The sequence below is a fragment of the Arvicanthis niloticus genome, chromosome 4, assembly GCF_011762505.2.
Source record: "Arvicanthis niloticus isolate mArvNil1 chromosome 4, mArvNil1.pat.X, whole genome shotgun sequence".
Lineage (NCBI taxonomy): Eukaryota > Metazoa > Chordata > Mammalia > Rodentia > Muridae > Arvicanthis > Arvicanthis niloticus.
Window position 1 is genome coordinate 56,331,121 of NC_047661.1, and position 25,262 is coordinate 56,356,382.

Here is a 25,262-nt window from a genome sequence, read left to right on the forward strand (position 1 = left end):
GTAAGTACAGTGTCTACAGAGGACCAACAAGGACATTAGATTCCCTGGAGTTGGAGTTACAGGTGGTTCTGAGCTATAGCACTAGGAGACAAATGTGATTTCTCTGCAGCAGCAGCAAGCACTCAGTCTCTCAGCCATCTCATCAGCTCCCAGGAATGACTTCTGAAGCCATTCTGCAAAGAAAAGGAGACAAACGCCCCAGAGCCAAATGTCTGATTCATCTTACCTTGACATCTTGAAGCTGTGTGTGAATGTCTTGGTGTGCTTTTCTTAGTTGTCTATTCTCTTCTCTCAAATTATATACAGTTTCTGTTTTACAAGAACAACCACACATAAATACTGAGAACTCTCTAGTCTTTATGCCATTATCTGAAACTTGAAAACTTTAAAGATGCACTTTGAACTTTAGCAGTAAAATATTCCAAGACAGCAAAAGACTATATTATATAGGCGCACAGTGTGGGTTCAAAGGCTAGTTGCCAAATGACCTGGATCATTGGCCTCTGGAAACAGTCTATGCATTTCACATTAAGTCAACATTTTAATTACACAGGTGTTGAAAATAAAACATTTCTGTTAATTAACTATCCCTTGGGATTGAATGTAATGGGCAGATGGTCTCACATTTGAGGATCTTCACAAATAAAAAGTAGTTATGAACAGAACAGACTTTATTTCTCATAGCATGAATAATTTTCACATTCCCTCAGAAAGTACTAGAGACAACAGAAACCCTACTTATCTCATGATAACCTCTAATTTTTTATTAGTCCTATCATTGAGTTCTTGGTTAATATCAATTTGACTCAGAGAAGGTCTTTTTTGAGTTAGACTATGAGAGTGTGGAGTCAGAGTGAAGTCCTAAAACCTCTTTTTCCTGTTCAGGTACCAGCATCCTCTTGCAAATTCTAGATCTATCTCTCTACTTTTAGAAGATCTATTATTACATGTGTGTTATATGTTAAATATTATTGAAACTTACAAACCTGGTGGTCTTTTGAAAACATGCCTATATAGTCTTTTCCATCTTTGAGTACTTACTTATCACCGTTTAAAAATGGATCTAATAATATCTGTTGGTATAAGGTCAATGAATGCATGGCAGTACATAATACAAGGGAACAAGTCCTGGCTTAGTGATTTTTATCATTGATTTTGGAAGAGGCTATGATTGGGAGAAAGAAACAGGGCATGATTAATACATGAGCTAGGACAGCAGGACTAAATCTGAACTACACCAGACAAATGGTTCCCATATAGCGATACCTCTGCAGAGGAGGCTCCATCTCTCCAGAGGAACTTAAGCACCAGAGAAAATCAGGCCCCTTTTCTCATCACACATGGTACAGTTTTACTTTTTTATTGTCCCCTTCTGGACTCCTGGGCACAGGATTAAGGATTGCACTTGAGGGAAAAATGTTAAGAAGAAAATAAGATCTGGCTTTCATGTCATTAACTCAGAAGTCGTAACAGGACACCACTGGTCAGCTACCAGGACCTTTTGTGTACTGTAAGCTCATGGGGCTTTTTTTTTTTTTTTTTTTTTTTTTAACAAAAACACTTGAAATATCTACCCTTAATGAGCTAGTTTTGGTTCTTTTTATTTGCAAAACAATTGGCAGTTGTTTCCATGAGTTCTCTGGGCTTCAGCCAGTAAGGTTTGCTCACCAGCCTGCAGATCTCTATATGCTAAGTAAAGCAAGGCAGCAGCCTGCCAGCCTCCAGGTTTGTGATCAGAATTCAGTAAAACTATCCAGCGGAAGGGTTTCACCTGGTCCAAATACATTGTAGAAACATGTCATTAGCTATTATATTTACAATGACGAAGAGAGTTATATAGGTTTCTGTGCTGTCAGCCTTCCTTAGGAGAGAAGGGGAGATATGGACACTTCTCTTTTACCACAGGAACTACCAAAAACTGCCTACACTCATGGCCCCTAGCCACCACCGCCCCTTCATCAATCACAAAATCCTTCAACTTTATTACATAAGTCTGTTATCTAGAGTCCTGCCTTACTTCCACTTCTGTGGCTGTGATTAAACACCCCAACAACAGCAGCTTGGGGGAGAGAAGGTTTGCTTTAGTCCACATTGTCAGGTCATAGCATATCCCTTTAGGGAAGTCACAGTGGCAGGTGCTGAGACACCTGATCACATAGCATCCATAGTAAAGACTCAGAAAAAGAAGGATACCTGTACTCAGCTCTCCTAACCACTTTCATTCAGTCTAGGACTCAAGTGATGAAATGATGCTGTCCACAATTAGGCTAACCCATCTCAACTAACCCAAATATGAAAAAACATCACAGGCATACTCACAGACCAACCTAAGCCAGACAATCCTTCATTGAGATCTTTTCAGGTGGGCTTAGATTGATTCGAGTTGATAATTAACAGAAATTACTATAGTAACACAATTATTCTAATAAAACATAAGCATGAACATGTAAAGCACCCATCATGATATCAAGGCACTTTCTATACTCCGGTGTTTCAGATCCCTTCAAGAAATTTCTTCCAAAAGTTCTTTCCTATAAGTATGATTTTTTTTTTGCTATTTCTTCTGTGTGTCCATCTGTGTGTACATGCGTGTGTGTTTCTATGTGTATACATGTAATTTCTTTTCTTACTGATGTCTAGTTCCCTAAAGCATCCTGTATTTCCACTTTTGTCCTGGGTATAAATTTCTGAGGTTGGAATACCCTGATAGTCAGAAATCATATATTTGTGTCTGATTTTTTATAATTCTGGTTTCATATATATTCTGGTTTTCATATATATAATTTTACTAAATATAAGTGTTGCTTTAACAATAATGAAAAAGGAGCTAGTTTAGAATTTAAGAGCACTTACTGCTCTTCCACAGGATCCTGGTTTAATGTCCAGCATCCACAAGGTAGCTCACAACCATCTCTTATTCCAGTTCTGGGGTATCTAATGCCCCTTTGGGGCCTCTACAGGATCAAAATATGCTTGTGGTACACAGACATATGTGTAGGAAAAACACCATTTACATAAAACAAAAATTAAAAGAGTAAAAACGAGTGGATTATGCATAAGGGATATTGCTATACAGTGTGATTATTAAAGTTTAAAGCACTTAATAATCTAAAGGCCTTACAGTAGGTCAGCACCATAGAGCTAGTGTGTGTTCCTGTTGGAATGGTGTACCAAGACATTTCCGGCCCTATCCAATACCTTTTAGCTTAGAAAGTTCTTGTTCTTTTTCTTGCTGAAGCTGCAGGTATCTCTGCTTGTGGTCATTGAATGTTCTACTGAAGTCTTCCCCTTGCTTGCGATGTTCCTCTTCCAGGTCACTGTGCTGTTTCCTCAGCTCCTCATGCTGACTCTGCAAAAGGAATATTTGAGCGGAAAACGTTCTCAAATCATACAAGTGTTTATTTCTTGACCGAGTGGCCTGTCTCTTATCAGAAGGTAAGAATGTATGGTAGAATAAGCTCAGTTCTTACGGCTGTGTTCTGTTTGTGTGTCCCTTTCATTACTTACTTTTCAACTGAGAAGTTGGAGATCAAGTTCAAATATAAATCTCTTGGTTTTAAACAGCAATAAGAGTAAGAAGCTAGCACAGGCTATGGAAAAGGGGGAAATCTGAGGCTATTTCTTTGTAGTCAAGTTACCATAGAAAGGAGGTAAAGATAAGAACAAATTTGACCTTGGCTATTTTGTGTATTTTCTCTAGTTAACAAGCAAGATCAGGGCTCCAGAGTACTCATGGGAGGTTCCAGGGTAACTCGAAGCTAAGCTACCTAAATCTAAAACTGCTCAAGACTCTCCATGGTATAGTATTTGCACATATCTATACCATGCTTTCAATCCTTTTGAGATTGCTTGTTCTTCCCAATTCATGATAAACGGTACATAAACCACTGGTGTTATGTTGACTCAATGTCAAAGAAATGATGGCAAGAAAAAGTCTGCTTATGTTCAATATGCACTCAATCGTCTTCTAAATAGAAATACTCAAAGGTAAGACCACTGACCACAAATGACCACTTTATTCAACATTTCTTTGATTTTTGGTTTCCTAATGACCCAGTTTGAGAGTGATTGCAGTATTGAAGAGGCTGAGGGGAGCATCTTGCCCTTGGGGAAAGTGATGGAATTGTTTCCAGAATTCATTTTTAGTTATTTGATTTCATATTAGAATTTTACAGCATCATTACAAATTAGTTAAATTCTACAGTCTCCAAATGCTTAGGTGGAGGGATGGTCTGCTTTAAGTACAATACTTCAGAAGATGGGAGAGGTTCTGGTATCAACAGGAGATGTGTGCCCTGCTGATGTGAAGGGATAGAAAGCAGAAAACTAACACCCAGGACTAATGTGGGGCCGCGACCATGGGAGGATTTGCACATGGTGCTGTACACTGTCAACTCTCTCAGGTTGACAGAATCAACAACTCTTAATTTCCATAGTTTTGCTCTTCCTTTGACATTTGAGAGTGAGTTTTTCCCAAGGCCCAAAGAAGGAAAATATTCAAATAATAAGTTGTGATCTTTGAGTAGCTAAAGGTACACCTCTCAGCCATTAGTAACACAGACAATGCTTTTGAGGTCTACACACTCCAGTCCGTGTAAAATAAAGGAAAAACCACTGTGAGAGACTAAGCAAACCATAAACTCTAAAGACATCAAAGAGAACTAATTTTAAAATGTAGGTAACCAGAGAGCCCAATTATTATATGAAAAAGTAGGTAATGCATTAACCACATCTTTGTAAAAAAAAAAAAATGAAATAATCATGCGAGGTTTTAAAACAGTTAACAATTTTTAGACAACTATGACAAAATATACCAAGTCACCTTCCTCTAGCCCTTCTTATTATGATAATAGTAAACATCATTAATCAGTTCAAATGTCACCTGCTCCCTGCTTCATTCATACAAGACACTTTAGGTTACTTACTTTCAGCATCTGATGTTGGACATTCAATGCACTGTATCTGCTATTGGAATCTTGCTGTAAGTAAAAGAAAACTAAATTAACAAAAGATAGCTGATCTGGCTCTTTTGCTGTGGACAGCTTCCTTCCCTAATAAAAGATTTTCATTTTTGCTTTTGTAAGCTAACATAAATTCTGTGTTAGAGAGAATATGTCTTTAGGGCCATTTCTTTTATTATTATTATTATTTTTTATTTAGCCCTACTGGAGATTGAACTCAGGGCCTTGCATAAACTAGGAAATCACTCAACCACTGAGCCACCCCCTAAGAAGTCCTATTTCTTACTTAATAGCAGAAACGAGGCTTTAATTTTCTCCTGGGTTCATAAGCTCTGAGAAATAAAAAGATTAGACATGGAATCATAAAAGGATAGGTTTACAGGATGCTTAGAAATAGTTTGGATTTCTTTCTCATAATCCAAAGAAGCCTAGAGGCCCAGACACTCAAGGAACTTCTGAAAGTCACTGTGTATGACTAATACAGGGTTTAGTGCGGGAGATACATCAATTAAGAGAAGACCTCACCAGTTTAGGCTGTCTTAAGGGAGGAATCAAAAGGCTACTCTTCCCTCAACTTCAGTGGGTATTCCCACAATCTTCATTGTACCACCACAGTAGGAAACCAGAACCAATTTAAGTATTTTACACAGCAGCAAAAGAAGAAATGCAGATTGAGCCCAAGCTGATGAGGGCCAAAGTCTCCCTTCTGATCCCACATTTTAGAACATCCCTGCGGTCTAAGGGAGCAGGTGTCCAGACAGCCCTCCTGGTTTCAACATCCCAGGTTGCTACTCCCTTCTCTAGGCTGACTTGGTTTTGCACGGCAGTCCCCGCTGTGCTGTGTTACCACACAGGGACACTCTTCTGTTTTCTTCTCATAGCTCATAAAATAAAATACACTTCTGGTTCATTATTTCATCTCCTGCCTTATTCTTTCTTTACTATTTTAGCTTATAAAGAAATTACACTATACAATACACAATCGTGTGCACCCATGTCTGGCTGGGGCTTTTAAAAGCAACTTAGAGTTGAAGGCTGAAAAAGTCTTTCAGGCAATTCAAAGAACTGACTTTTCTCAGCTTTGAAATGACTAAACACTAATGTTTTATTCAACTAACACTCATACATTTTTCTAGTGTAAGACAAAGACTGGCTTTTCTCCAGCCAATTTTAACTTTAAAATATTTTTAAATGGCAGCATCACTCATTCTGTCCATAATTCCTCCTTCAGGTTCCTGCAATATGAACTCTAAGACAGTTCTACTGATTGATAGCACATTGTAAGCAAACAGAAGTCTTACATGTCAGAGAAAAGAGATACCATGAGTAAATAAGAGAGGGAATAAAAATGAGCTTCCCTGCTGGTACACACAGTAGTACATACCTATAATCCCAGCACTACGGAAGGGAAGGCAGGAGGATCAGGAATTCAAAGTTATCCTCTACTACGCAATGATTTTATTGTCTTCTTGGATATCTGAGAGTCTATCTCAAAACACAATCCAGATCCAAATGCAACCAAACAAACCTCATGTGACACAGAGAAGCTACCTCAGTTTATCACAAGTCATCAGCAATGTGACAAGAAGAAAGATAAGTTTTAAATAAACAATACACACGTTTTCCTCTCTGTATTTTCTATAACAAAAATACATGTCCACCCTACAATGCTTGTGATAGAGTAAAATTTTTTGCAGTTATATTTTTTTCTCCCTCAAAGTTCACGAAACAAATTAAAAGCCAAAACAGAACCAAGCCTTACCCTTCCTTTGTTAAGTGTTTCTTGTGCTTCTAACTTATAAACAAGGAAATCTAGGAAAGATAAAAAAATAGAGAAAGTAAAGTGTGAGTTAATCCATTTAAAAACTTTTAAACGTCTCCAGGAATAAATGCTATATATTTTACTCAGGCTCATAAAAATTATTACAGTTTTTTTTTTTTCAAATCAACATACCTAGTGATTTATGTATATCATTTTACCTCTCGCAACTTTGGAAGACAGATGACAAAGCTTATAGTTTTGTACTTTCCCTGCTGTCTTGAAACCCTGCATCATCAGAATCTGTGGCAAGTGACTAATGGCACACTTACAATAATCTCTGTAAAATCTGCCTTTGAAACAGAGAAGGGGGTATGATGCTTCTGAGACAAGGGTGATTTATAGCTACCCACCAGAGGGCACACTAAATTCCTTCAGGAACTGAAAAGACAATCAAGCCCTCTAAGCCATCTTCAATGCTCTGAAAACTTTATTATCCACTAGATGGCTCTATAAAATCACTCTGCAGTGGAAGACCAGGCAAAGACAAGTCTTAAAGCATTTCTCCGAATGTTTAAGTCTGTTCAACCTATGAGTCAGGAGTGTATTGCATAGTACCCAGCACCCACCCCCACACTCACTAAAGGAGCCAAGGGTTTAAATTCCAAGATTCATTGCAAAACATGAGTAAGAACTAAGAATGGAGATAACTTCCTGTAGCTGGATACCAGAGTGTATGCTTTCTTCAAAGGCTCTGACAAAATTCAACAGCATTGCCTGTGTTAGGTGGGAGTTCTTAAGTGAACAGTTGTGCTAGTCAAATTTTTCATGAACATATAGTAACAGCTGCTTCATTCAAAAGATTCCAGGTAGTGGGTCGACTCATTAAGTGACAGACCTAAGGTGGAGTGTCATGTTCAAAACAATGCATGTTTTTCCAAACCCCAACCATCAACAGAGGTTTGCTGCATTAGTAATATAGCTATGTAATATTTAGAAGGGACATCATGTGTTAATTCTGATATAATTTGTATGATAATGTATATATGCCATGAAGGCTGCAGAAACAGGAGGGAAAGCTTCTAAACCCAATCTTGAACCTTTAATACAGACAGTTCTCTATAGGAAGGAAGGAAATGAAGACCTTTGAGTCATGACCTGGTGATGAAGCTCAAACATCTTCCACTTGCTATCTGAATTCCCAAAGGAAAAAAAAAGGGCTACTTCCCCATTAGCAAGACTATATAAAATGTCTGCAGTGGGCCTAAGACATTCATTGAGAGCTTTTTCTCTGCCCAGTTATACCACTGGCTTCAGGCAGATTTGAGAGGCAATTTAACAAACAAACAAACAAACAAAACAAAACAAAAAAACCCAAAAATCATCATACTTCAAGGGCATAATACATCAAAGAAGGGTAGGAGGAAGCATCAGGACACAAGTTCATATTGTCTTACCTTCCTTTGCTTTCTTGTGTTCAAGCCTTTCTTTTTGCAAAGATTTCTCTAATCTTGATCTATGTTCATATACAACTGGAAGAGAAAGAGTTAAATTTGTCAGGTAGCTAAAAGATCCAGAGTAAAATTCAAAGAAATTTTAAAAATATAAAACAGTATAGGGCTCACATCCAATTAAAATAAAGACCAAGTTTCACAGGTGGGGTAAAGAAAGCAGGTAGATCTATTCAAAGACCCAGATTTTGTGCAAACAATATGCACAAGAATACACATGTAATTAGGCATAATTCTGGGGTGACTCCCTAGCAAGTACTTACATGTCAGTCAGCTAGAAACTTTTTCCTCTGCTCCCTCTTAACCATGTATCTTTAGGAGGTCCACCATATCTCTTCCCAGGCAACTGTGTTTACTTGCATGACTTCAATTACAGGCCACAAAGCAGTTGCTCACGAATCCACATCTCCTGTTCTAATTTCCCTGGTAAGTACCAAAGAGTATTTCCTTCTCAATATCCCTTATCTGAAAAATCAGTGTGCTCTGCATTTCAACCCGTGTGAGCTAAGACAATTGCTATCGAAAGTGAGGCAGCATACCAGTAGAGTGTTGTAGCCAACTTGTAAAAGAAACACAAAGAAAGAGGAAAGAGAGACACCCCAAAGAATCTCTGAAAGAAAATGCTGACAGAGTCAGATTTACTAGCCATGATAGCATCAGTGTGTATTCCAGAAGATCTTCCTGCCTTCTCGGATTACTGATTATTGATACACTCTGAAGAAGTCAGGTATGTGGAAAATAGGGAGGAAGCTGGATGTGTGGAGTGAACAAGGAAACAGTGCTCGTGACAGCTCTCAATGACGCGAAGGGTGTACATCTGCAGCAAGCAGAAGCTGCAAGTGAGAGAAATTCACCTTGGTGTGAATGAAATATGATTTATTACACTAGACTATATCGGATACAATAATCAGCAAACCAATGCCATGTGTACAGGTATAAGCTATTGAAAAATTCAGGGGCATTTGATTTTGTTTCAATTCCAAGAGGAGCCTGAGAACCCAACAAATGTCTCTCGGACATTATCTGGGAACAGAAACCTCAGTGGCAGAGTGAGCAGGCTGTGAGGGCTGAGAAAGGGATAAATTCAATTTCAGATGTACCCTCCAACTCCTGTTCCCTCAGCATTATGTCAACTGTGATCTCATTGTCCAGCAAGCTAAGCCAATTCCGTGACTCCATGCTTTGATCAGACCCAAGCACCCCTTGGCTAATATAATTCCATCATCTTTGGTCAATAGCTGTCTATATACAACACAAGAACTGTCTTCACACAAATGGCTGCTGCCAAAGTTGTCAGGGTTCAGATAACTCCCCTCCTCTCTCTCCTGCTATGACCTGCTGCTGCTGCAGGGATTGCCTGCTTCCCCTTGGCTCTCAGTCACAGCTTCCTGTTACAAGTGACTGTTGCTCTCCTTCCTTTGTCGTCTAGATTGGTACTAAAAACCCCACCCTGAATCATTGCTGGAACGAGGCAGGAAGAGGTAAAGGTTATACTAGTAATTATGATATGATTATGGATATTGTTTATCCAGTGCTGATACTATTACCCCATTTCTTTTTACTTAAAACCTCCCCTTGAAGAGACCGCAAGTGAGCATTTTTTTTTTTCCCAGTTCATTAGAATCTGGAAGCCCATATTTCCATAATCATTCATAAGTATTAAAGACAAGAAAGATCAGGTAGAGTCTTTATGTCTTTTTAGAAAACATGATGATAACTGCCCCCCACACCCCATATACACACACACACACGCACATACGCACACGCACACGCGCGCGCACACACACAGTTATTTCACCATGCATTTCTCAGGCTTTTGAACTGGCGATCTATCTAATGGGTTTATTGTTTCCGTTGGAAGAAATATTGCTAATCAATCCTTGTCAGCTGTCTCTATTTTTCTATTTAAACTTTGAAGGGCATTAGTCAAGATGAACTCAAACTGCACAATGGCATACAATGGATATTCTCATAGCAACAAGCACATCTAGTTGGGGATAGACTGAAACCTGCCATTCATACTCTTTAATTTGATATAAGCTGGCACAGGAATGAGATTTGAAATGTAGAAACTCATGGAAAAGCAAAACAAAACAAAACAAAAAACCCAAACTAAAAAAAAAAAAACAAACAAACAAAAAAAAAAAACAAACCCTCTGTAATATTCATGTCCCAAGTTTGTTGAAAGAGGATGGACTATTTTCCATGCAGTAAAGAATGGAAAATGGCTCATTTCCATTTAAAACAAAACAAAAAAGGAAAGAAAAAGCTCATAGGGATTTAAAACAACTTTCGAGAGCTTTCTCCAACCATTTGGCATCTTAACACTGACTTTCATCTAAAAGTTACAAAAGAAATGCTATATGCATTCACTTCTGGGTGAAAGACTATTGTCAGAAGTTCAGAGCAAAACACTCCAACTCAAAACTGAGAAGCAACTCTTGTCAGGGCTGGAGAGAAAGTCCAGTGGTATGAGCTCTTGTTGCTCCTGCAGAGGACCCAGGCTTGGTCACCAGAACCCACAGAATGCTTCCCAGCCATCAGTAACTCCAGTTCCAGGGGATCAGCATGCCCTTTGCTGCCCTTCACTGGCTTGTAGTCCATCTACATACAGGCACAACAAAGCACTCAGACACACAAAATAGTTAAATTCTTTTAAAAGGTAACATTTAAAATCTTTCAGAAAGCATTACCAAATGGCTTTACTCCTTAAGCCAAGGGTGGGGATGTGGGCAATGCTGCTTTGGCAGGCCCAGCAATAGTCCATGATGTTTCCCCTCTTCAGATCTGACTACAATACACCATTTTACTTTTATTAAACAAGGGCTAACGCTTGGATGAGAGTCACATTGTTCGATTTGTAGGTTTGTCGTTAATCAAATTTTAAATCAACAAATTTGTAATTTCAAATTTTGTGTCTACAGCAAGCCACATATATAGTTAACAAATTTTAAAAAGAATATTTAATTCAAAGCAATACATATCGCTCAGAACAGAATGTTTTAAAAGGATCTTGGGTAACTGCAGAACTAAAATCGGGTATTCAGGATAATTTGTATGTGACTGTGTATTATACACATTCCTGTGGATGTGTGTGAGTGTTCATGTGCATAGAGAGAGACAAGACAGACATCAGGAATCTTCTCTGATAGCAGTCTTTGTGTGTGTGTGTGTGTGTGTGTGTGTGTGTGTGTGTGCATGTGAGAGAGAGAGAGAGAGAGAGAGAGAGAGAGAGAGAGAGAGAGAGAGAGAGAGAGGACCTTTTTCTGAACATGAAGCCTGTCTATCCATCTACACTGTGTGACCAATACAATGCAGGGCATCCACCTGTGACATTGGCAGTGTGGCTCTTACAGACATGCTCCATGGTCCCTGGCTCTTTCGTTATGTGGGTTCTGAGGAACTGAACATGAGTCTTCATGTCTGTTCAGCAGGCACTTCACTAACCGAGTTTTCTCCCCAGTCCTATTACGATAGCCACGTTGACCTGTGACGTGTAGGACCAATTCACATAGTACAGAAGATGAAGTCAACATCTTCTGTTACAGATATATTTTTCTGGTATCTTTTATTCTTGCTTTTATAATTTTATTCATACTAACTGTGAGGACAAAAACAGAAAATCTTACAAAATCTACAGCAAAAAAGTACCTAAAAAAACAGGGGAGATGCCAGCCAGGTTTGATCCTCACACTGGATCTTTCCTTCTGCTCCCAGGACAGGGAGAGGGCACCAGTAAAGCACAGTGTTAAGGTGCTCCTTCCTGGTCTTCCTTTTAGATGATTCCTACACTCTTATGTCAAGGATTTCATCTCATTCCATCCCGCTAGCACGCTGTTGAAGTTTGGATTTTGAATGGATTCTAAGATCCATAGGTTCAAAGCTCAGTCCTAGAGTGACACCACTGGGAGGCAGTGGAACCTTAGTAGGTGTGACCTAGTGAGGGTCCCTCGGTCGCGGGAGTGTTCTCTTAAGGTGATTTTATTTGTTCTTGGCTATTAGTAAGCAGTTTCCCCTACCACATGTAAAACAAACAAAAACAGTAAACAAAACAAAATAAAAACAAAACAAACAGGGCTAAGCATAATAGTCTGGGACTTTCAAGACTGAACCCAAGAAACCCTTTTTTCTAGATAAGCTAGTTGTCTCAGGTATTTGCTATAATGGTGGCATGAAGTTAACACACATACCGTCCATTACAACCTTCCCTGTCTGGTGTATAATTTATTCTTTATTTTGGTTATTATTTAACTCTCCTGCTTGTTTAAGACACAGACTTTGAGGTAGTGCCTTCTCACGTCTTTTATTCACATTTTCAATGATTCATTTATTATTCATCTTCCAGCACCATAGTCCTCTTGCTTCTCCCTGAACATGCGAGAGTCACATTAACTCAGCAGAATGCTAACTGTTTTTTCTTCAGGTATCTACATAAATGGCTTTTGAGTTCCTTTCACTTTCTCAGGGCTGGGGAGGTGGCTCAGTGGGCAGGAATTCTCGATTGGCCTAGTTGAAGACCCACCTCTAAATCCCCGAAATAAGCAGAAGCTGAGCTTGCAGACTGTTTATGGAACATCTTCAGAGCTGAAAGGAATATGTCTAGCTGTATGTGAGTCTTGTACTGTACAGGGCAAAGCTACATTTTAAAAGGCATGTATGGCCGAACAGGCACAGGGGTTAGAAGTGGACAAGCTGTAGGAACAGAAGTAAAAGTTACTCCAAAGAAAACCATATTGTATATAGACTTTATACAGGTAGCTTCGTATCTCAGCAGTAGTAGGATTTCAGCCAGATTACTTTAAAGTATTTCGGGAAAATAATGGAAGACGAGAAAAATAAGAAGGAAATAGGTAAACAAAGCTGGGGCAAGAGGAGTTGTTTCTAGACCTACAAATTGATACCGAGACACACCCAAACCCTCTTCAGATGGGGTAAACATATGTTATGGTTTGAATGTAAAATGCCCCCAACCGGCTCATGTGTTTGAACAGTTGATCTCCAGCTGGTGTGATGTTTTGGAAGGCTGTGGACTGTTAGGGACCAGAGAAAGCTTCAGAAAGCAGCCCCACATGCTATCTGCTCTCAGCTTCCTTAGAGTATGTGCAATGTGCCTAAATGCCTTAAGTTCCTGTCCCCAAGCCTTCTCTAGTATGATGGGTGGTATCTCTTTGAGCTATAAGCAAAAATAAACAATTCTTTCAGTTGCTTGTATTCAGGTATTTGGTCATATCAACAAGAAAAGTATCTAATTTGGTATTAAGGGCACATGTAATGAACCTATATTCTTTGCAACTGATGTACTTGAAGTAAGCATAAAAGTCAATGTTCATAATTATCTAACTGTTTTTTATGAGAAATTGCCTCCATGGACACTTTACATAATTCTACCAAAGATACTAAAGTCCAGTATTCAAATACCAGCTCTTATGTGGTTTCTGTGTTACAAGCAAATATTTATTGATTACACACTGTGTTCCAGGCATTATTCTGACACTGGGATTATGGTCATGAACATTTTTTTTTAAAGTCTGCCTTCTAGACACCAATATTCTGGTCTGACTGAAACACAGACATGATGAATAATGAGCAAAACAAATACTATATTATATGGGAATTGAAACAGCAAGATAAAAAAGACTGAAAGATATTCAAAGTGTGGAGAGGGATGGTGAGGCAAGTCTCTCTTCCGGGTGCAAGGCCTCCTTAAGAAGAACCCATTGGAAGCTAAACTTAAATGGATTACAGAGATTCAGAGAGAGAGAATGTGTGCCGCAGACAGAGAAAGCAGATAGGAGGCATACTTGTGCTCAAAGACAGAAGTTCACAAGTCTGAGCACCTGACTCTGGACAGCCTCGAGAGCAAAGGCTCGGGGAGAGAGAAGGGAAACATTCCATAAGCCTCTAACTTGAATCTTGATGTAGGGAACCACACCATTGGCTTTTTCTGAACTTTGTACTAATGAGACTTCATGGGGTACAAGATACAATCAAGGAGTTGTGTTGTGCAGCTCTTTCCTCCAAATTGAAGCATTCCCTCTTAGAGGAAAGGAGAAGTTGCAAGATTCAAGAGCTAACACAACTTATGAGGCTCAGGAGCTCAGTCAGATACAAAATCCACACTGCTCTTCCCCAGGGAAGAACACGAACAGCTACTGCAGAGAGACTTCACTGAACTATGTGTAAGTCATATAGGGTGGTCTAGGAAGGCAGCTTTTGGGGGTTAGTGTATGCTAGAGTAGGTTGTTGGCTGATATCACTGCCCATAAGTCATAGATGCTAATTAAAGTTACCCCTTGTCCGTGCTCCTATAAGTAGTGCCCCTTTTCTCACTGGAGCACTGAAACAGACCAAACCTGTCAACATTCTAGCACAGAGTGGGAGGAAGTTCATGATGCCTCACTCCTGAGGAGTTATGTATAGTTGATAGCTTCTAGGAGAGGGATGGTCAGTTTTCTTTCAGTTTGTGGCTCTTGTTGGGTCAACTACATTCAGTAGGACAGTCCTATACCCATGAATATATGGGTAGCACAAACTGAAGTTGTTGGGTAATTTAAAAAAAAAAAAGTGTGAGTTGGGAGTGGATCTGAGGAGTTATGGGGAGAAGTGTGGGCTGATATGGTCAAAATCCATTCATAAAGTTATCAAAAATTAATAAAATATTTAGAACATTAAGCCAGGCAGAAAGTTGGTACTTACTGAATGATTCTACGTATACAAAGCTCAAGAGTGAACAAACTAATGCTGTGGACTAGCACTTAAAGGTGTGTTTGTGTGTGTGTGTGTGTGTGTGTGTGTGTGTGTGTTTGTGGGTGTGCGGCAGACTGAGGATCCCTGTCTCAAACCAAGAAAGAACAACAACAACAATAATAAAAACAAACTAAGAACAGAAAACACTTTTAAAGGGTCATTTTGCCGATATCTCTAGACATAATTCGATTTAAACTTGTACGTAGAGTGACATCAATATCAACATAAGCCGGGGTTTAGATTCTCACACAGTTTCCAGGGACACAAATTGTCCTGGATATAGACATGGGAGATTTATGTCATATGCCTATTCTGGAAACTTTGCCCAATGTCTCATGATGATTAGGATGACTGTCACCTCTATTTGTCCGGTGAGAGCACAGTCATGCTTTCTGTTTGGCCAACTCTGAGACTGATTGATTTTGTTTTATTTTTGTGGAAAGCCTTGTTTCCAAAGACATTTTGTTTTTGCAATTTTGAGGACACATTCCTGGGAATAAATACCCACTGTTTTTAAATGTTCCTGTAGGCTTTAAAAAAAAAAATCTGTCAGGTGCCTTCCATAAATATCTAACTGCATCAAATGAGGTCACTTTGAGCTCAAGTGTCTTCCTCATACAGTTTTGTCGCTTGAAATGAAGCCGTGGAGAAGGTACCCAGGGACTGCAGAGGCTCTGCCCTGATTCTAGTATGAAATGACTTTATTTCAGCGGTCAGAGCCCCTGATTATGGCCAACCTTGAGGGCAAAAGGCTTGGGGAGAGGGAAGGGAAACTTTCCTTAGGCCTCTAACTTGGATCTTTAATCACACAGATATGGGGAACCACTGGTTTGTTCTGAACAGAAGTGAGTTAGGAGCTCAATACTAATGAGACTTCATGGGTTACAAGATACAATCAGGGCGTTGTGTAACTATTTCCTCCAAATCGAAACATTCCCTCTTAAGGAAAGAAAGTAGCTCAATATTTAAGAACTCAAGTAACCTGATAAGTTACAAAATCAGAGGGCTAATTTTGCAAGGAAAAGAGAACCCTCTCTAGTATGTGAGCATGGTTGACAACCACTGACAAAGAGAGAGGAATACACAAAAGCAAAGTATCTTTAGACATTTAAATCAAGATGCCTGAGTGAATGACTAAAAATGCACCAGAAAAATACATCCAGAAGGATGGGGATGAAGCTCATTTGACAAAAAAGTTGCTTAGCATGCATGGAAAACTGGGTTCAATTCCCAATCCACAACTCTCTGGAGGTAGAGACATTGGAGGCAGGAGAATCAATCAGTCAAGATTATTCTTGGATATATATATATATATATATATATATATATATATATATATATATATATTTTTTTTTTTTTTTCCAGGTCTTGGATACAAAAGGCCTTGCCTCATACATTAAAAAAAAAACCTTCTGTAAATATGTAAATATGTCTGTCTATTATCTCTCTCTATCTACCTATCTATCTCTCTAATTTATTATCTACATGTATTTATATCCATCTATGTATCTGTATCTACCTATGTGTCTATGTATCTATGTATCATTTATGTCTATCTGTTTATCATTTATTTGTCTGTCTGTCTATCTACCTACCTATTTATCTATATCAGATGAAAATAAGTAAAATTGTCTAGAGGTATAAGAAGGAGGGTCTAAAAATGGGGCAACATCATAGCGTGAGTGAGAAGATCCTCAATGTACAATACAGACATGTAAAAAAAAATAGGAAATAATTTTTTTAAGAATGAAAATGGATTGAATGATGGGGCCAATATTTATAGCTACAGGGTAGAATTTTATAAGCATATATATAACTGAGGATGACGGAGGGGAGGGTACACCATGCACTCAGTTTTAGTCCCACTTCCTGTCTGTTGCAAGTATCAGCATAGAGAAACATATAGAGTAATCTAACAAACACTCAGGCTGCATTTCCTTGTCACATTGCATCTCTAAGGCTTTGCACAGAAGTCTCAGAGTTTAAGCCCTGTCTGTCCCCACCCACGGCCACTGCTTAGCTAATCCTTCCTGGCAGTTTATGTCCCTCTCCAGCCAAAGTGTTTAGCTACTAATGTTTACTAGTGAAGAGTCTTAAACCCCTGTTAATTAGTAGAAAGTGGAGGGCAAAAGTAAAAGCAGAGACTCCGAAATTGCCAGTAGATATCGAACACTCATTTCAACAGCTTAGTTAAAACTCCTAGCAATATCCTTCACTCTTGGTTCAGTTTTAGACTCAAACTCCTTTGGGATGAGAAACTGATGAAGCACAAACTTTCTATGACTTTTGAAAGAGAATGATTATCATCAAATAACAAAGTTTAATAAAAGGTACAGCGCTCTTCCATAGCTCTCTGTACCATTCCTTTTTTCCCCCTTATTTGTAAAGAAGATGGGCGTTTCCTTGATGATTCTCCAAGGACACATGGGCCTATGAATAAAATTAACTTCTGCACTGAGTGAGATCCCAGGTTAAAGATAGGGGAACGTGTCAATCGCTAATCTCTACACTGCTAATAAAAGCCTTGAAGTGTAGAAGGCTGGGGTTGCTGGGTGAGACCTGTCAAGGTCAAATACAAGAGTTATTTTTCCTTTAAGAAAGGGCACAGTATTTATAGGAGGTGTGAGTTTTAGAGAGGATTATAGGAGATTCTCAGTGATGATCTGAGGATTTGGAGGATTTTTGGAAAGCTTTTTCTGAGCAGCCTTGAGTACTTCCTTTACACTGGCATGCACCAAATGAACAGTCTTCCATCTGTGTTAGCTTTCCAAGTGCTCACCCAGGCTTTGAGAGACAGCAGGGATTCCCCTCCCCAATCTCTTTAAAATGCCGTGCATTGTGTCTATCCAAAATAATACTTCATGTATGTATAGTGGTCATTTCCACTACATTGTGGAATTACTTGTGAAAATGTCAGTCTCTATAAGCCTGTGCTATCCACTGTGACGCTGCCAAGGACCAGCCTTAGCTTGGAGACAGGTTCTGAGGAAGAGATGCTTGAGAGGAGTGAAACAAATGACTCAAAGCTCAGTTATGGTTTATAATCTCATGGCTCACCAGTGTATCCATGAAGACGGGGTGTGTTAGCCTCAAAACCTCTGTTTCTAAGTGACACACAAGCCTAAAAGTGTGCATTTAGCCAAATACAAACACTTATTATCTGTAATATTTGCAAATATTTACCCTTGTTATGTTCGTGATAAGACTTAAGAAAACAAGAATAACTGATGATATAAAAAGAACAAAATATTTAGGAAGCAAAATACTTAAGGCAAAAAAAAATCTACGTGACTATTTCTACTGCATATAAAATTATTATCCATGATATAAAGATTTATACAACCAACCATTAGCATGTTACTCACACATTCTTTTCATAAATTGTTATTCTTAAATAATTTACTCAAGAAATACTTATTTTTTATTGGATATTTTATTTACATTTCAGATGTAGTCCCCTTTTCTAATTTTTCCCCTACACCCAGGAATCCCCTATCTCATCCCCCCCCCCCTCCTGCTACTATGAGGATATGCTGGACCAAGGACTTCTTCACCCACCTATGCCTGACACTGTCATCCTCCCCTACATACACAACTGGACCCATGGGTCCCTCCCAGGCTAGTGGTTTAGATCCTGGGAGCTCTGGTTGGTTGGTATTGTTGCTCTCCCCATGGGGCTGCAAACTTTTTCAGCCCCTTCAGTCTTCTCTCTCACTCCTCCGTTGGGAACCCCATGATCAGTTCAATGGTTAGCTGTGAGCATCCACCTCTGTATATTTCAGGCACTAGAAGACCTCTAAGGAGACAGGTATACCAGGCTCCTGTCAGCATGCACTTCCTGGTATCCACATCAGCATCTAACTTTGGTGACTGCACAAGGGATGACAAATGGCTGGAACTAGAAAATATCATCCTGAGTGAGGTAACCCAATCACAAAAGAACACACATGCTATGCACTCATTGATTATTGGATATTAGCCCAAAAGCTCGCAATATTCATGATACAACTCAGAGACCAGATGAAGCTCATGAACAAGAAAGACCAAAATGTGGGTGCTTTGGTCCTTCTTAGAAGGAGTAACAAAATACTCATGGGAGCAAATATGGAGACAAAGCCTGGGACAGAAACTGAAGGAGGGGCCATCCAGAGACTGCTCCACCTGGGTATCCATCCCTTGTGCAGAGTATTTTTTAGTGCAGGCAGAAAAATGGTTTAACTTAGGTAAGCATTCTTGATCACTGAGCCTGGTGACCTTAGCTGTATACCTAGAATCCATGTGATGCAAGTAGAGAAACAATTACTGCAAATCACCCTCTGACTTCCACATATGCCCTGATGCATGTGTAAACACACACACACACACACACACACACACACACACATAAATATGTAAATTTTAGAATAAAAGAATATTTGTTAACTGACTACACAAATGGCAAACTAAAGAATGCCCAACTCCAAAGCAAGACCCATGATCATTATAGCCTTCTTGTCAATTTTTACCTCTAAAATTTACATATAAAGAGTATAGATGGCTACATATCAAGATGGATTCTATGCGTCCAATTTAAATCAGCTTCAAATTTGATACAGCTTATTGACCCTAACACAGACACTATTATATTCTACAACTTCAATGTTTCCATATGAAAGACAGAAAAATCTCTCCATCATCTAATAAAGTACATTTGAGATTTTTGGAAAAAAGTACAATAAAATCTATGAATGGTATCTATTGAAAGCATATGACTAGACAATAAAAGTAGAAAGACAAACTACTTCTTTGAGTGTATCAGCATTCTAGTGAGACTTCCTAGTCTTCCCTTTTTCAACTTTATTCCATGATTGGAAAGCAGATAAAAATCTACTCAAAATAAGTTAAAGGAGAATCAAATGGGTTAATCTAAGAGTGAAAAACAAAAGGAGAAAGAGAATCACATAGTGATAAGAGATCATTAAGTGATGGTTTTTAAATAGTCTAAAGACAATTACATTGGCCAGAGCCAAGAGCTACCTGATGCTGACCAGTTCTGAGCACAGAGCTGAGAAGTCTCACTTTTATATATGTTTTCTGTGGAATAAAATTGTAGGTAGAGAGCTAAGTCAACAACATTTTTCCAATGGTGAAATTTGATGACATATATTTATACTAACAAAAAAAGAAACTTGTGTGAATGTAGAGGGTAGAACTCAACTCACAAAAGGTCAATTTTTTCACTTTAGAACTGTGTGAAAGATATGCATTCACTCAAAGAGCCTGTCAAATTTTGATCATTTCTCAGGCAAGCAATACCCTGGTGATGGTTTCAGGAAGCTGAAAGATTACATTCCCTATCTTAGCTACTGTTCTACTGCTGCGAAGAGACACTGTGACCAAGACAACATAAAATAAAGGTTTCAAATGCAGGTTTGCACAAAGTTTCAGAGGGTTAGTCCATGATCACCATGGTAGGCATGGTGCTGCAACAGTGGATGAGAGCTTACATGTTTATGCAACAACCAGGAGACAAGAAAGAGTAAGACCTGATTGGAAATGGTGTGGTCTTATGAAACCCCAAAGTTCGCCCTTAGTGACACACTACCCTCCAAAAAGGTTACACTTTCTAATTGTTCCGAGTTTAGCCAGCTAGAAATCAATTATTCAAATATATGAGACTATGGGGCTATTCCCATTCAAACCACTGTACTTCTAGTCATTCACATGGTCTCAAAAGGGAATGACAGATAACTATCAATGTCTTGTTTTGCTTAGCTGTCATCTAGGATAGCTGTGCTGATTGCATTATTGACATGTGATATTCTCAACTTGTGACGAATCTATTGTGTGCTGAGGTTTACCTACAGTGCCACCAGCCAAACCAATAAAATGACTTAATTCAAACTGGCTTTGAGCATTCTCTGGTACTTAAGTTTTAACAGGAAAGGAAATACCTAATTTAGTAGAACACTGAAGACTCTGGTTGTTAGGAATGGTATAGTGGTGAAGGAAGTCATTCTACTTTATTTGTTACCAATGATTTTCAATAACTTGAAAACTACTACATATTAATATAATCTAAGACTATCATTGTTAAAGTACCATTTATGTGCCTATTTGAGTATACATTATTTAAATATATATTTGAGGAATATATATATATATATATATATATATATATATATATATATAAAATTTCATCACTGATAAAATGGAAAGACCTATCCAGTGACTTCTAAGGTTTCTTCCTGCTCTGTCACTCTCTTATTCTTTGAAATGGCTTAGCAGGCAAGGTTATGAGCACCAGAATTATGAAAGGCCCTAGGTAAATAATTCTATCTTCAACCTAACAATAAATCTCAGAATCAATAATGGCCTGAGAAGAACCAAGGATTCAGCAAGTGACAGAAAAGCCAAGCCTTACATCTCCTTAGCTGATGGTTTAAGGCTCTTGACAAGAGCTGAAGGACTTGTGGACCACTTTCCTCTGCAAAGCATGGTTTTAACAGCTACAAAATTTTTAAAAGAAGGTGAAAAGAGGAAAGTTCTGCCAAGTACAAAATAATCTCACTGTTTCCAGATTCTGCAGGTCAGCATCCATTTGGAGTAGCTGCCTTATATTTTTATGTTATGTTTTCATTTTCAAGCAAACCACAGTAAAACTAATTATAGCCAAAGCCTTTAAGCAAAGACTCATTAGCACACTAGACAGTCCACCTTTGTTTTACCATGGACAAAAGGTAAATTATAATTTCTCAGGGACAATAAACCATCAACCACTAATGATTTGTTTGATTCTTTATCATCTTGTAGATAGACTGTCACTAAGAGGTTAAATGTATTTGCAGATGAGTGTCCATGTATTCAGAAGAAAAATGTCCTTTAAAATGCACTTCAGTGGCAATCACAATAAATTACATTTCCAGGGTCTATTTCAGTGTGTATACAAAGAACTTTTATGTCCAATTTACTCTAATTAAAGGGGGGGGTATGTAAGATGATAATTAGAAATTACGGTTATCTGCTCATTATAGGATCTTGAACCCATCTTGAGCTATTAGCTCATCTTATATTTATAGTACTTGGAAATGCAATTACTTAAAAGTCACTACATTTGGGGGCACCGAGTCAATATGGCTTAGGTCTTCTTCTATTGCTTCTGCTTAAAATACTTATGGCAATTTTGTGTCATTGAGAGCGTGAGGAAAAAGGTGGCTATTGTCCTCAAATTTACCCGTACATCATTTACGCACTATGCCACCCAGATGGTAAAGCTGCATTAATGCAAGTAAGAAAGACAGGACAATATGCAGTTAATATTCATGCTTGCCCTTTGCATCCTTCCTTTAGAATTTTGGGAGCACATTCACTGACGTCACTAACTTTTTGCTTGACATTGTAAAGGACCCACTTTTGAGTGCTAATTTTAGTAAAAAGAAGTTTGTGGCTCTCATTACTAATTCTGTAATAAAATGAAAAATACTGTGCTTGCAAGTAGCTCATAGTCCAATACATCAGTACCATACATTTTTGAATCAAGAATCTCCCCACCGCTGCCACCTACCTCTAATCAAAGCAAGGAGCCTGGGGATACACACTGAGTAGTTCCCTAAACGGAGAGGAAATCAGCATTCTATGTAGGCAAACAAAAATTCTGGAAATTTAGCTTTACCTCAGAAATTCATTCATTCACCCCATATAAAATATGAAAAAGAATAAATAAGCCCCTTTTTTTTTTTAATGGTTTGACTGATTCTTCAGGACATGTGTTGAAAAGACAATTACCAATATAATAGCCATAAATATTACAAGACTTTATGGCAACATTTCTAGGACATCTACATTCATTGCCCAGAATTCCTGTGCTCCTCAGACCCGCAGCTGAGGCTCAGATAGGCCCAGGTTCAGCTCCAGAAGGCGCAAGCCATAAACCTGGCAACACCTACAAAGGGTTTATTTTACACTTGTGCAGAATACGAGAGCTATGGATCCAGGGCAGCGACTCTTAGATTTCAAGGGCCATATAAAAAGGGCTGTGAAAATCTTACTCCAAGGGCACAGTTAGAATTGAGAGCCCCTACTGGAGAAGTGCCTAATGGAGGTGAAGAGTGGTACAGCGCACAAGTTTACAGATATATGAAATTACAACACATTAGTCTAGCCTAGCCTAGAAGTGCTGTGGCACAAGGCTCCAAACATGAGACAGTTGATGAACTGTACACCCTTCAAAGTCCCCAGGAGGAGGCCACAGGATGCTTGTGGGTCCAAACCTCTTGTCCTTGTGCCCAGGGAGCTGGTTATGACACCAAACAAGATTAAGCAGCAACTTTAATTTCATGTTGTTTCCTCTGTTGGGTTTTGAAATTACGTAGGGCTGACTATTCTTGTCTGATTTTTCCCTTCAGGCCTATCTGCTATGGTATTCTGTACGCAGGTAACTAGTTTAATGTCAGAGGCTCACAGCTGGAACAGAAACATTGCCCAGAATAAATTGTGCACCAAGAGTCTTGTCTGTTCCTGATTTAGATGAGAGTGTGAACTTTGAGCTTTTGAATTGATGCAAGAAGGACCTAAAGGCATCTGAGACTCTCACAATGGGATGAATGCATTTTGCCTGTGAGAGGACATAAGACCGGAGTATAGAGGGAAGAATTATATTATTTTAATTTTCCACCAAAGCATGTACTGGATAATTAATCCTGAATTCTATAACAATAAGTAGAACACTTTAAAGAGCTTAGGTCATAGGTGTCTCACCCTCATGCATATAGTTTTGGTGAATATAAAAGGGGTCCAGGCTACAGACACTGTTTTGGTTTTTTTTTGTTGTTTTTTTTTTTTTTTGCTTGTTTGTTTATGTTTTCTTTGTCTCCTCCCTCTCAACTCTCTCCCTGGCTTCTTTTCTTCCCTCCCCTTCTCTCTCTCCTCTCACTCCATTGTCCAACTCTCCCCTCTCCTGCTCCCCACTGTGGCATGCTATAGCATGAAGTGCCACACCAGATGTGAGCTCCTCAAGACTTTTCAGCCTCCAAAACTATAAGAAATAATTTTGTATACGTTATGAATAAGACAGCCTCCAGTATGTCATTATTGCAGCGCATAAGCAGAAAAAGAAAAAGACACCTTCTGATCTAAAGGTAGTTGTCAAAATACTGACAGAACTCAGTAAATCAGACTGAGATGGAGACTGATTCTAAACACATCAGAGGATATGACAGACATTTGAGAAATGAAAAAAAATGAGGCCAGCACCCATAAAGAATTTCTCTAAGGCAGAAAAGACAACTACATTATCACAATGGGGAATATATATATATATATATATATGGAATTTATGTACAGGGCAGAGGGTAATACTTCTATCTACTACCCAGAATGTCATAACTCAAAAAAGAGCAGAGATGAAATCTAACAAAATATATTAACATTTTTCTAGCCTTGTGTTTCATTAGGAGAATACACAAAATATTTTTAGTTCTTTTAACTACAGAACTAAGAAATAGAGGATGCTACAAATTTAAGTTTACCTTGTTAATTTAAATATGTTTACAAAATATCTTAGTCAGGTAGAAATGTTTATGGCTAACACTGCACTAAAGAAATTAAAGCAGCTTGTCCCAAATATTAATAATGCACCAATAATATCCTAAAAGGTTTATGTTCTTTGCCATGTTGAGCCCAAGAGAGAACCAACCCAAGGTTGTGATTAAACCTGTTCACTTAACACTCCCAGTTAAAAAAACAAAAACAAAAAAAATGTGGACTTTTTAATGGTTCCACTTTCCAAGTGACTATTTTTGAAAAGACATATTGTTATTAAATATATCAACTTCATGCAGGATAAAAGTGTTTACAACTGATCTGTTCTTTGTTCTTTTCTCCCACACTGAACAATTCACTGCAATGCTGAGTCAGTACAGACATTCAAACCATTAAGAGATGCTTTATTTCTGTCTTTGTCTAACTTTTGCCATCATTTTGCTAAAAAATTTAAACTAAAAATCAGATCCATAAGTCAAATCAGCAATGCTGGATAAGAAGATCTATTTTCTCACTATTTGCTCTGTAAATAAAAAGTAGAACAACCCCTAAAATCTACCACAAGTTCTAGCTCTTTGAAGATAAACCGTCAAGCCTTAAAACTTCTTAAAACTCTCTATGCCTTCTAAATGTATATGTAATCATGAACTAGTGCTTTGACTTCATACTTTTTTATTGCTGGTTTTTGCATCAAATGTTTAGAAGAAAGAGAAAGACCAATGTTTACTAACAAGGACAGTTAAATGTTACACCCAAGGAAAATAC

At 38.4% G+C, this 25,262-nt stretch overlaps 1 protein-coding gene across 2 annotated transcripts in view; it reads right to left on the minus strand.

Moving 5' to 3' along the window:
- Nucleotides 1-25,262, minus strand: part of Golim4 (golgi integral membrane protein 4) — an 80,321-nt gene that overhangs the window by 24,936 nt on the left and 30,123 nt on the right. For both annotated transcript variants that reach the window (XM_034500091.3, XM_034500090.3), the window contains exons 2-6: nucleotides 8,178-8,252; nucleotides 6,724-6,773; nucleotides 4,926-4,979; nucleotides 3,199-3,349; nucleotides 227-309 (exon numbers count right to left, since the gene is read on the minus strand). In XM_034500091.3, coding sequence (XP_034355982.1) covers nucleotides 227-309; nucleotides 3,199-3,349; nucleotides 4,926-4,979; nucleotides 6,724-6,773; nucleotides 8,178-8,252 — 413 coding nt within the window. The remainder of the gene's footprint in view (nucleotides 1-226; nucleotides 310-3,198; nucleotides 3,350-4,925; nucleotides 4,980-6,723; nucleotides 6,774-8,177; nucleotides 8,253-25,262) is intronic.